At 46.8% G+C, this 13,287-nt stretch overlaps 1 protein-coding gene across 1 annotated transcript in view; it reads left to right on the top strand.

Moving 5' to 3' along the window:
* Positions 1–13,287, top strand: part of TLL2 (tolloid like 2) — an 84,864-nt gene that overhangs the window by 18,243 nt on the left and 53,334 nt on the right. Inside the window, exon 2 of the mRNA XM_030951148.1 lies at positions 13,128–13,238. Coding sequence (XP_030807008.1) covers positions 13,128–13,238 — 111 coding nt within the window. The remainder of the gene's footprint in view (positions 1–13,127; positions 13,239–13,287) is intronic.

The following is a 13,287-nucleotide window of genomic DNA, read 5'->3' as shown; positions in this document are numbered from 1 at the left end:
GCCCATTGCTGCTCGTCTGCAGTGGATGGTCTGTCTAATAGTGGAGCACTGAGGTGGAGATCTGGGACATCCAGCTCTGTCCTGGGTTCTGTAACCATAAAATAATCACTTCTTCAGGACAGGCTGAGAAGTGTGTCTTTGCATGGCTCTTTGAGGCACCTGTTTGGTGCCTGCTCCAGCAAGCTCTGCCTGAAGAGACAATGTGGGTTTTACTGTGCAAGGCCAGTTCCAGCAGGCACTGGCTCTGCACTGCACTTCCCTGGGTGCAAGTACAGCATGCCATTATTGACAAGTAAAATAGTGGCATCTATTTACTTTCCCCTTTGAATTTTTAAATCCTTCTATTAGCTTCCTGACTGTTTCCAAACAGATATTTATTATATGCTTTACTGACTGGATCTACCTCTTGGAGAGCAGTAACCCTGGGTGAAGGCCTTACTGACAGTCCTCCCATCTATACATCTACAGACCATTAGTTTGGATGTGGTCTAGCTGTAATATGGCAAGTGACCTCTTGGCAGGCTGGAATAGAGAGGAAAGCCACTGTGTGTACTTCAGAAGTGAAATGGTAGCTTCTGGTGTCACAGCAACATGTGGAAACATGAAATTATAGCTTACATGCAGCCACAGAGCTTCATTTATGCTTTGAATAATTCCAACAGTTATAGCCTGGTGCACAATGGAAATGTCTGGATAAGGACTGAGCAAAAATGTTTGCTGTTCTGTGAGTAAGTAACTTTTTCTGGAAGAAGGAGCAGGATACCCTGATAGAGGTTAATTTAACACTGGAACAGATTGCCCAGAGAGATGGCAGCTGCCCCATCCCTAAAAGCACTCAAGGTCAGGTTGGGTGGGGCTCTGAGCAACCAGATCTAGTTCAGTGTCCCTGTTCATTGCACGTGGTTAGAACTAGACCTTTACAGGTTCTTTCCAACCCAAACCCTTCTATGATTCTGTGATTTCCACGTGTTGAGGTGTTCAGCACAGGTCTTTTCCAAAGATTGCCACCCTGATCTGTGAAGTGTGTGTTGCTGCAGTGGCATGATCCCAGGAGGAGGCAGCGTTTGGAGTGGTCAGCAACATCTGACTGCAAGGGGCTGGGGATGCCCTGGCAGACCTGGGAACAAAGGAGCTGTTGCTCCAAGATGAAACTTTTCTCTGTGGATGCCAGACAATCTTCTCATTTATTTGCAAGTGGCATTTGGTCACAGCTCTTTGGCAACATATGGAAAGTGTTTAAATTAGCCATGTGAGCCATGCGTGAAACAGATGCATGTTCTTGAGCAGGCTTTCATCGCTGATGTCTGAGCGAGTGAAGGGTGCAGCTGGCTTGCTTGGGAAGTGAGAACATGTCCTCACCCAGATGCACTTAAGTGCTTGAAGTGAAACAGAACTAGCATGTTAAAGAATGTATCAATAAAGACCAACTTCCTATGGGTACCAACTGCATAAATAATGTGAATGGAGGTAACCACGCTTAACCTTTCACTGCTTTTGTGGCTGCTCATAGCTGGAGCAGGATCAGATGTGTCAGAAGAAGACAAGGTGCATGACTTCCTTGCTAGCATCTTTCACTTGTATGCTGGTCTATCAAATCTACTTTAAAACTCTAAAGTCTGATCAGAGCCCAGTTCTACACTTTCAAACCATCTTAGTAAATAGAGTGTAATGAGGCCTTGCTGAAGAAAACAGAAAACTGGCTGCTGTGATTTTTGGGTGTGAATCTTGAGAGCAGTTTTGTATGGTGAGAAGTGGCACCCAAAGCTGATGCTTCTGTAAGTGGAGCTGCAGCAGCCTCTGAAGCCATGTGGAGCTCTGTACAGAGGGAGGGCTGTGTTGCTGCAGTCCTAGATGCTCACTGCAGTGTGCATGGCTGTGACAGTAAAAATGCCCTTGAATATTGAGAACTTTGACTTTATGCATGCCAGCTGTGATGGGACAGACCAAGGTGGGAGTCAGTGAGAAATCAGTGATTGTTGCTGTAGATGTTTGGGTGGCTGAGTTTAACTGATGTGGAACAGTAACACCAGGATACAAGAGCAGAGCATTTATGGCAGGGATACTCAGAAAAGGGGGAGGGGGCAGTGGACATTCTGGGACATCAGAGCCATCTGAAGGAAGGCCACGGCAGGATGCAGACCTGTGAGGGCAGCACTGTGGTTTTGTGTGCTGCAAGGCATGTCTGCACAGCGCAGTATTTATAGAGGGGTGTGCTGCTGCCAGATTTGTCGTGCTTGCCATTGCAAAGCAGACTGGAGGAGTGCCTGCTAGAGCAGGCTGGCTCCATCCTCTGCTCTGTGCCCACAGGTGCAGCTCCAGAGAGGCATTTGAGCAGGCTGGTGAGCCTCATTAGCCACAGAAGGGGATGCAGGAGATCCTGTTTACTCTGTATAAATGATGAGGCAGTCACCTTTTTTTTTCAGGTTTCTTGTAGGGCTTTAAAACAGACAGGGAATGACCAGAGGGGCTTGTGGCACTTTAGGGGTTCTAGAACCAAGTGTCTCTCTGAACCAAGAGTAGTTTGTGCTGTGGGCTGTGTTACACTGAGCTTCCAGCACAGTACCCATCTGGGGCACCACTGTCTCCTGCAGCATTGTCCCTCCTGGGGGAGCCGTGTCTTTAATCACATGGCACTAGAGGGCAGGTTTCAGTGGCCAAGGTGGGTTACTCGGTAAATGTCTGTTTCTGGGCAGACGGTGGTACAGGGGGTTTGCTGAGGTTCACAGTGTGGTGTGAGTGCCCCTTCTCAGACACTGGAGAGCTGAGCCCTTTCCTGGGCTTGTGGACACCAGCAGCCACCTGATGAGCAGGAGCAGCCCTTGTGTGGAGGGGATTCCCATGGCTGTAGCACCAAAGGTTTCATATGTAAAACCAATGCATCTTCAAAATGGGCAGGTGAACCAAACAGCTCTTTGTGAGGACAAATACTGATACTTTGATGGATGAACCTGGGTAGAGCACCTCTTGTGATGTGTTTTGACCTGTCATTTGTTTTTATTCATGAGGTTCTTTGTTTTTGCCAGTGGTGGGACTCTCTGGGAAGCATCCTTGTCCCAGGTGTTACTCTAGGAATGGTGTTACTCTACTCTTTTGGGTGTTACAGGGGGTGCAGCACTTCACTTTGCAAGGTTTTTTTATCCCCTAAATATTTGTGGTGGGGCCAGTCCAGGATGGTGACAGCAAGGAAGGGCTGTGTTCCCTGCCAGGGTGAGTGATTTCCACTCCTCCTGCTGAGAGTGCCACTGTAATTTTTCATGTGTAGTGTCTCCTTCCAGGGAGTGTTTGGAAAGTTTGATTTTTATAAAGAAGAGCGAAGAAAAGACATAAAGTCTGCTGGTCTCATTTTGTCTTCGGTTGTTTGTTTAGGGGGTCTTTTGTTTGTTTTATTGGAGCAGAAATAAACTTTTTTTTGTGCCCCTTATTAACACAACACAAATGCAATGTTTTAAGACTTCATCATAGCTCAGCGTGTGCCTGGGACAGTGCTGATGCTTGCCTGGGACTGTTCTCTCTAAAACTGGAATTGCCTAGTGGTTTGCTGGGCTGTGCTCACCCATTTCCTCTGCTATCACCTCTTGCTTTTTGCTGGTGCTGTGACTTTGCAGCTTGTGAGGGCCCCAGTCCTGTGTGTTGCTGAGCCTTTAATTCCCTGGAGTGAGCTGTGGTCCTTTCTGGTTTGCAGAGTAGGGATGTGGCATTTGTTGTTCCTGAGATCTCATGCAAGGATGACTTTCTCTTGTCTTTCTTGCTGGGGTACCTGTGCCTGGCTTAAGGCACAAACTCCTCTGTGATCTTGGGGTGCCTTTGGTTACATCCCATGCCCCTACCATGCTGTCAGTGCTGCAGCCACTCTGGCTTCTAATCTCATTCTGATCTCTTCATTGTGGTGTTTTTGGCAACCCAAATTCTCCACCCAGGCCTGAGAATTTAACATCAGCACATTTGCATGACTGATCGGATTTGTCTCGCTTCTGTGACGACATTGTTTCTATGGAAAATTAATGGATTCTCACGTTGTATTTTTAATGGCTGAAACCACCTCCCTGCCCACCCTCCCATCCCCAAGCTTTCAGAAGGAAAGTCTGTAAACAGCTCAAATTAGCTATCCTCCATAAATAGCTCTCATTTCTTTCCTGCCTGCTGCCCGTTTCTTTTTTTCTCTTCCAACGGTGCTGCAGCACTCCTCTCCTGGTGTTGGTGGATAAAGAACAATGAGTAAAATGAGCCTATGTTTGCTTTCCTTGTCTGGCCCTTGAATAGATGTGATCTATCATGAACTGCCTCCTTTCATCCAGGACCATGTGGTTTTAAACTGTCAGCCTGTCTTAAAGTTTGCTCCAATCAGGCCTGCTTTGCCACCTTCCTTTTTTGAGGATGCAGCTCAGTTCATGGCTCCTCTTCTGTTCATTTTTGCCATGAACCAATTTCTTCCATGGCTGGGCAGGTGACAGGGAATTTTCTGCCTGTTTGAGGTCACTCATTCCCCTATTGCAGTGCTTGGGGTGAGAACAGTGAGGTTTTGACACCTGTGTGTGTCTGGCCACCTGAAGGAAAAACACCCCTCCCCAAATGATGCAATTTGAAATGAAATGTGCTCGGGATGGGGGTGAGGGGGACAGTGCTTAGCTGCTGAACCATTCTCAATGAAATCAGAACAGTTTTAGGCTTAAATTTTTATTCTGTCATCTCTAAGGTTATGTTTCTCATCTGAATTTTGAAGAATAAATCCAGGGCAAGTCCCATGGTATGGGAATTATCTGAGGAAAAGGTCTGACCTGGATGTCTCCTCCCAGCAGACTGGAGCTGGTGGCCACAAGGCTCAGAAAGTCTTGTGGGACAGCTGCTAAGGGACATGGAATATTTTAGGTCAAGGTCTCCTAACTGATGGTACCAAAGCCAGTAGTGATGGAAAAGAGCCTGAATTCCTGAGACAGAAACTGCTGGAAGCCAGTTTCCATGCCTGTCCTTGAGGTGTGCTGGGGTAGGAGGTGATCCCTAAATGCTCTCATCCTTAAAGGGTTGACTGGTGACTGTCAGGGCCTGGGGTCCCTACAAGGCAAAGGAGAAGTCCCATGAAAAGAGTTTGTTCCATTGCTGCACAGCTGGGCTGCACTTGGTTTGCCTTGTACTGGGGTGTGCTCCCTGCTCAAGATCCTGATTTCAGCCCCACAGGCCTCAGGTGGGATTATTAGGGACCAAGTCAAGTTATTGGGGACCTCAGCTGAGCTTTTTTCCTACCTTCTGGTTTTAGGTCCAGGTACCTGAAGTACCAAAGCAGCCTGGTAGCTCAGCTGGGAGGTCGTGTTTGCCAGCAGAACAGACTTTCCATTAGAGCTTGGGTAATTGAGATGCACAGCTACAAATGGCAGGCAGGAAACCACAGGGACCTGATGTGTTAGTTACTTAGGATAAAAACATTGTCAGTTTTTTAGGCAAAAATGATGAATATATGGAAACGAGGTGGTTGCTTTGAATTTTTGTGGTGTGGGGTGAAAGGGGGCAAGAGAGAATCTTCTCTGTACTGGCAGAGGCTGTGCTGAAGCAATGGGCTGTGCAAATTGTTACTTTTCTGGATGCTATTGTTGCTTGGGGCTTTGGATTATATTAGCATGGAAAAAATGCCTCCAAGGGAAGGGGCACAAATCACAGCATGGCCAATAGGGAGGGAAAGAGGACTATAAAACAGAAAATCAATTTAATACTCAGTGGGTGTTTGCAGCGTGCTCACCCTTCCTTCAAATTGCCAAAGGAAAGATTAATTAAAGTTATATTGAGCAGCAAAAATGATAAAGGGGGTGAGATGGGGCTTGTGTAGTTCAGCTTTCTCCATAATTAATTGACAAAAGCATTCTTGGATTTCATTACCCAGAACCTTGCCATTTCCTGCTCTTAAAGGGCAGCCGAAGCAATGCTGGGTTTCCAAGGCAGCATTGCTGCTTTGCAGGTTGAGCTAACAAGGGTCACTTCATAGGCACCTAAAGAAAGGGCTTCTTCTGTCAGATAGTGCCCCTGTGTTATTTATGGGTCTCATCATTTAGGATCAGACCACAAAATCCTTTTATCTGGTTATGGTTTTGTTTCCTGGTTCCCATTTCTGTATGCACTGTGGGGTGCAGGCCTTGGCAGGGGTGGGGACAGCTGCTTCTTGGGTCTCTTGTCTCTGTCTGCTGCCTTCATTTAACCAAAATAACTTTGAGCAGGGTGTGACAAAAGCTGTTGGAGAATCATGGCCATGGTGGAATGGACAGAATCCAGGAAGGATACCTGTGCCTATCAGGTAGCAGGAGGGGGCCAGATTTGCCTGGTCATTAAAACCAAGTGAGTTGCTGAGCTTGGTTTCACTTGAAAGGGAGCGAGGTCTCCAGGTGAATTTACCTGCTTTGGGGTGGCTTTGAGGATGTTTGTCTGTGTTGGGGCAGAGCTCAAACTGCACGTGTTCATGAGTCCATGATAGCTTCTCCATAAAGGCTTTTTCCAAAAGAAGCCAAGAGGCACTCTGCAGAGTGTGTACAGCTTTCAGGGAGAAAAATTCACAGATGCACAGCCAGATCCCTACCTCATGTCAGCATTGCCATGAAACTTGCACCATCACCTGGAGCAGAAAACAGTGTGTTATGAAACTCCTACAGCTTAATTTACTTCCTATGGAAGTTTGAGGGGCTAAGCCAGGTGCTGGGGTTTGCCCCCCCCCCCCATTAGAGGGGAGCAGATCCTAAAGCTGTGAGGTGCTCTGAGTGCTGGCACAGCCGCCCATCCCGGGCAGGCTCTCTTCTGAAGGCACAGGTGTTTAACCTTTTCAGGACCCATAGAGGGAGCTGCTTTGCTGCTTGTGGCATGGATTTCCAGCTGCCTGGCATGGCTTTCCAGCTCTGTGTGCTTACACATGCCCTCCTGCACGGCTCATTTTACAGGGAATGGGTTCGTAGATTACTGGATTGGTGTGACAAGACCATGCTGAAGTGGAAAAGATGAAGACCTTGAGTGAGGAAGTCCCCAGCAGCAGGAGAGATGTGAATTTTAGAATGAAAATGCCTTTCTCCTAACCTGGTCCTGGCAAGCTCTGTTGCTTGGTTCTCTGTTAAAATAACATGATATTCAGTCCAGGGACAGCAAAGCTGGGCACTGTGTAGGCTCACATGTATGTTTGCAGTTTTGAACAAACTCAAGCCCAAAGTATTTCTTTGTTCCTGCATTGTCACCTTCCAGGACAGGAAAGCCATTGAATATGAATCAATATTTCTGGCAGATCACTTCCCAAGAGAGGGTGCTTTGGGAGCACTACACATGATAATTTAGCAGTTTAGGTTTCTGTAGAAATCTGAATAGGGGTTTGGACTCTGATTCCCAGGAGATTTTGATGTTTTTGAAGTATTTGTTGCCGTTTTGAAGCAGACCATGTTCATAGACATTCCTACACAAACTGAGAGCGATTTCTGAAACAAAATGTGCTCCCTGGACAGGGGAACTTCCCAGTGAAGACAGAATCACCAAGTCCCTATTGCCAGGAAGCCCCACTGCTGCCAGACACCAGCTCTGACTCCAGACAGCCTTGCTGAGTGGAGCTGGTTACCACCAGAGCCTCCATGGCAGCTCATCCCCAAAGCTGGCCAGTGGGAGACTTCTGCTCCTTCTTACTGGGGAGAAACAAATTGATCTGGATGAAAACACAGTGGCTGGATGTGGCAGTATTAATGCTTTTTGTTAACTAGCTGCTTGTTTCCCATGTTCCTTTGTTTTGAGTGTTCGATGCTCATGATCTGGCTCTATTTCCAGATTGCTGGTCTGGGATTTTTTCTCTCTCCTCTTTCACTGGTTTCTGCCTTTTGAGGCTTTGCTTTTCCCTCTGACCCAGCTGTTACTTTGCCCTGAGGAATGCATTGAGTTTTTTCTCTAAGGTATAAATCTTAGCATAGTTCAGAATATTGTTCTGCTGGTTCCTGTGCCAGCAGGAGGTTCAGCAACAGACCTGTCTGCCTGTGAGAAAAGAAATATGGAGGTGCTGGGAACCTGCTTTGATCTGTTGATTTATTTTCTTATTGCTAGACTGCACAGTGTTAGCCCAAACGAGAGCCTGGCCAGCCCTGAAAATGAAATCTCCCATGACCCAGACCTGTCAGGTTGGGAAGCATTCTGCAAATGCCCCAAAACAGCTTGGCATGTTTTTGCCAGTGCCTGAGGAGCTCCTGTTTGCCAGGAGGGTGGGATGTGTTACCATGTCCGCATATGGCCAGCACTCCTTGCCAGGTGCTCCTGTGGCTCAGGTGGGAGGGACTTTGGTTTTCTCTTCTATGGTTTGGATGTCGTACAGCCAGCTCTAGAACAAAAGGAGCTAATTGGTGCCCCAGGACCTTCCCATAAGGTGCCTGATGGACAGCAGAGATGGGGCTGAGGGTAGAGATGGTGCCTTAGAAATGCAGGCGTGCCTGATCTCCTGGGTGGGTTCAGAGCACATCCTGGGTTTGCACGGAGGCACAAGCAGAGGGTGTGGCTGGCTCATCACTCGGGTGACACAGCTGGGTCTGTGCCAGGCAGGCTCTGTCAGCTGCCTGCCTGTGATGCTCACAGAGCTGGAGATGTCAAGGTTAATTGTGCAGGCACTTCTTCCTTGTATATTTTGTACTGGCACAAGTCATGAAGTACCTCTGCTCGGGAACCCAGCTATTATCTACACATGGGCTGGGAATGCTCATGAAAACTGAGTTTGAGTATTGATGAAACAAATCTGAGGCACCTACTTGGTGCTCTTTGTTTAACCTGCCCATTCCTGCATTACCCTGTGGGACACCTGCTCAAAAAGAGCAGCAAAACTGTGTTAGAACTCTGCTAGAAGGACTGAAAGGAAATCTGTCAGTGTGAGCTGTGCCAGTTAGCTGCAAATGCAGAGAAGATCCTTGAGCTGGTGACCCAGGTTGATGTGACCCCATAGCAAGAGGGCCCCTTTGACTCAAACTGGAAGACATAGTCTTCAGTCTAAGTTCAGATCCCATTCAGCACTTAAAACCTGCCATTTTTTAATAAAAGCTTCAGATAGTGAGTCTGTATTTGAGATGGAGGGGGATGGAGGTGCTTTCCTGGCAGGCAGGGTATGCATGTTTCCAAAGTGTCTCTTTCTGTCACTCTCTGTCACAGCTGGTTCTGGCCAGTGCTAGAGGGAAAATGGCAGTGCTCTTCCACAGTGTGCAGAGAGGCACTGCTTTGCTGATCCCTGTCACCAGGATAAACCTGTACTGCTGCTGGAACGGGGGCTTCCTGGCAAGAGTTTGTGACAGGCAAATGGATGAAAGGTTTGCTCCAGCTTGGTGGCTGAAGATCAGTTCAAACACAGACGCTGGGTGGTGTTTTTCAAGGATGGAGTTATATTTTTCCTCTGGCAGCTCAAGTGGCTCTTGTTCTTGTAGAAGCTTGTAGCTAACGGTGGTGAGGGTGAAGGATACCATCCCCAGGAATATATCTTGAAGTGTTATAGATGAGCCTGGTTTTAACAAATTGCAAAAGTACACTTTGGATTGAGATGTATTTTTAGGAACCATATTATTTTGTTTTCTGTCTGAATACCATAAGCTTCTTTTGATTTATGCTTTTCCTTATGTGTCTTTGAAGGAGAGGAAAAAACCCACAAAGTACAAGGTTATTATTAAAAAACCTGGATGAAACACACTTTTCATGGAAAATTAAAGTTTTAAACTGTTGTGAACATTTCTGAATTGAATTCTCAAGAGAGACAGTACAATTATTTTTCTCCCCTGAAATAAGATTGTGCTACTCAGAACCAGGGAAAGGAGAAAATGCAAATAGGAATAGGAGAAGGGTGGTGTTGGGGGGGAAAAGCAAGTTGGAGGTGAGTTGCTGGGAAGACTGGTGAACTTTTTAGAAAGAAGACACTTTGTGCTGTCACATTGCTGGGGATTCCCCAAAATGTTACTGTGGAAAATGAGGACTGTGAAGACATTGATGGTTTTGGGCTCTGGCTGTGGGGGAGGCACCTGGAAAAACTGTTGATGCTGTCCTCTGCCCAGAAGGTGTTCTCCTTCCCAGTGCCACCTGCCATACCTCCCTGGTGTCATGGCACCCCATGCTCAGCACACATTCACATGTCAGCGTGTGGACTGTTTTCCTGTGGGAGAAGTGTGCTGCGAATGCAGACAGCTTGCCAGGCTGCTTTTTTCATTTTGGTGCTGAATTTTTTCGTTTAATACAATCATCCTTCCCCTTTGCCCAGGAAAGAAATGCTCTCTGGTTGCATGTGCTGGGGAGTGGTGAGGTTCAGCATTCAGGTGGTTGGTGCAGGTTCCCAGTCCAGTAGAGGAGCAAAGTCTCTCATGTTGGCTCCATCAAGCTCAATAAGAGCTGCTCTGTTCTTACTATCCAGAGGGATTAATGCATTTTCTCAAAGAAAAGCTGGCATGCTCTTGCACTGTGTGTTAAGAGTTTGCACCTGGGTGTACACTGCAGAGCTCTGCCAAGAGAAACTCTGCTTTCCAAGCTTGTTAGCCTGCTGTTTGGAGATTTATATTTTTTGTTTGTTTGTTTCTTTTTTTTTTTAATTGGAAATCCTCCCACATTAAATTAAAATGGAGAACTCAGTAAAAGAATCCAGAGGGGGATGGTTTCAGATGCTTCGTTTGCCAGCAGTCTCTGAACTTGTGACCCTTTAAAATAAAGTGCTTGGGCTTTCCTGTGGGACAGCTCCCTTGGTGCAGGCAGGCTTGCAGGCTTGCAGCCTTTGGGAAGGGGCCTTTGATGGCACAGGACAAGTTGCAGTGTAGCATTCTCAGCTGGGACTTCCAGCAAGGAAAATTGTTCAGCTGGTTGGGGACTGGGATAAATCATGGTTCCCCTGGAGCACGCTGGGACTGCAGAGAGCTGGAAATAAATGCTAGGGAAATTCTGCTTTTGTAGTGGGCTAGCTTTCAGGATGATGTATTATTTTGTAAGAGAGAAAGAGATCCCTTTGCTAGAACTGGGAGTAAACTGCTGCCTTCCATTGGGAAGGAAAACATAACAATTCCAGTGGTGTAAATCCATGCTGCAGGCTTGCCCTGGGAGCTGTGTTTTGGCATGGGCTGCCTTAGCCTTAGAAACAGACTGTGTGGTGCTAGGGAAAGAGCCACTGAGAGCCCAGGGTGGTGGCCATGAGTTGGGACAGTGGGTGTGACAAGGAATGCTGGTGGCAGGTGGCCAGTACAGCAGTGACTCCCCAAACGTGGCTGGGGAGGTGATGGGATGGCAATGGGATCCCATTTGCATCTCTGCCGCTTCACTGCCACATTGTTCTGGGCAAGTAACTTCTGGTGGATGGATAAAATGTCTCCTCTTCAAACTGCAGTCCCAGCAACTTATGTCACTGCTTTCTTCCACTTCCACCCTAATCAGCTTGGGATGTTTGGCTGTACTGGTAGGCTTGTTACCTGGGGGGGATCTGCCAGTGTTTTGTGTTCTCTGTTCTGAGTAATGGCTTGGATTGCCCAGAAATTGGGGAGAGCCTGATTTCTATGTTTGTGTAGCAAATGGAGGGTCTACCCTAGTTATTGATGATGTTATCTGCTATAGATTTGTCTGCATTAGCTATGTCCTTTTCTGGACCTGGGTTTTGGTAGCAGTTTTAAGGAGACCCAGTCAAAAAGCTGGAACCAGCCTCTCTTGAGACTGCCACAGCCAGGTAGACAGGGGAGAAAGCTTTGTCCCAGGGAAAGGGAGAAGCAGTGGAGTCCCCCTCTGCTCATGCCAGGGCTCTGCTGCTTGTAGCAGGCAGCAGCAAGCAAAGATTTCTTTCCATGCCAACATCCCAGACCAGTGACATTGGCAAACACTATTGTACTGACTGAGGTGCTGGGATGCAGAATAGAGGAATGAAGTCCTGCATCAGAACCAGTACCATGTTGTGTCAGAGAAAACTCTGAGTTAACCCTTCTTAATTCAATTGCCACAGATCTGATTGCAAGTTTCTGATATTCAGGCAAAGGTCCATGTTCCATTTGGTCTTGGCAGTAAAAGTGAGGTGATTGGTAAAGCACATTGGTTTCTCAGGCCTAACATGCTTTGATCAGGTATGTTCCTAGTGTAGCAATGGGATGTTTTTTCCCCTCAAGTAATGTAAATGTTGACTTAACAACAGAAGTAAAAAGAAATTTCATCAAATCTGGTCATTGTTGCAGACAGTGCCTTAGTATTGTTCCTCGTCTGTCTGACTGAGTTCTCTTCAACTGTATCATTGATTAATTTACTCTGTTTTTTCTAATTTTTCATCAGCCTATACAGGCTTCTTGTATGAGTTTTAAGAGCTCTGTTTGTAATGTTTATCTCTGAAGGATCTGCTAGGCTTGGTCAACAGCCTCATTGCCTGTGTTTATTTTGTTCAAATTCTCAAAAGGGTACCTATTGGTACTGTGCAGCATCAACTCAGCCAGGATACTCCAGGGGTATAATTTTTTCCACTCAAATGATTTATTATCTGTTTCTCTGAGTTGTGAATGTCAAGTGATCCATTTGTTTACCTTATTTTCCTGCCTTCTGACTGAAATGCAAAGATTTTTACAGAACTGAAAAATCTGCAAACTTAAATCTAGGGAACTAATTCACAAGGGGATAAATAACTGGTGTTTCTCTAGCTAAGTGGAAATGGTTGGATGGCTCTCAGGTTGGACTGGGACCAGTGCAGTGTAGCCTTTAGATATCCACTGCTGAGCTGGAGTGCTTCACTGCTGTTCTCCAGTCTTACACACACTGTTCACCTGGGGACGGTGCAGTGCAAGGTCTCAGTAAGGATCTGAGCTGTGACTTACCTAGTTCCCTCACAGGAAATAGGACAATGCTGGTGGTTGCCTCCTGCAGGCTTTAATGAGGAGTGGACACCACCTCGTTGGGAGTCACACCTGTGTGAGTGAGTGGCACAAGAGGTCCCAGGTAATCATCTCATTTTGGTGGATCTGTGCTGGGACTTCATGTAAGTGCTGTCCCTTGGCCTCCACTGATGTCCATCCACTGTTGGTACTTCTAGAACTGCAGCAACCTTTGACCTTTTTCTGGTCCACGAAGTCATTGCCTTTTATGTGTGATACAAGCCAGCTGGGAACTGTACCTTCCCTCCAAAATAAAAACTGGACTAACTGCACTTTGTTTCTCTCCAGCTGCCTTTTGGGGAGATATTGCTTTAGATGAAGATGATCTGAAGTTGTTTCAAATAGACAGAACTGCTGACTTAACAAAGCACGCAGATGGCAACGCAAGACACACTTCAGGTAAGGGCAGCCCTGGGGTGGGGATGTCTTCTTTCACCTGCTTTTGTCC

This window comes from Camarhynchus parvulus, chromosome 6, assembly GCF_901933205.1.
Source record: "Camarhynchus parvulus chromosome 6, STF_HiC, whole genome shotgun sequence".
Lineage (NCBI taxonomy): Eukaryota > Metazoa > Chordata > Aves > Passeriformes > Thraupidae > Camarhynchus > Camarhynchus parvulus.
The sequence above is the reverse complement of the archived record's forward strand: the minus strand, read 5'-3'. Positions and strand labels throughout refer to the sequence as shown.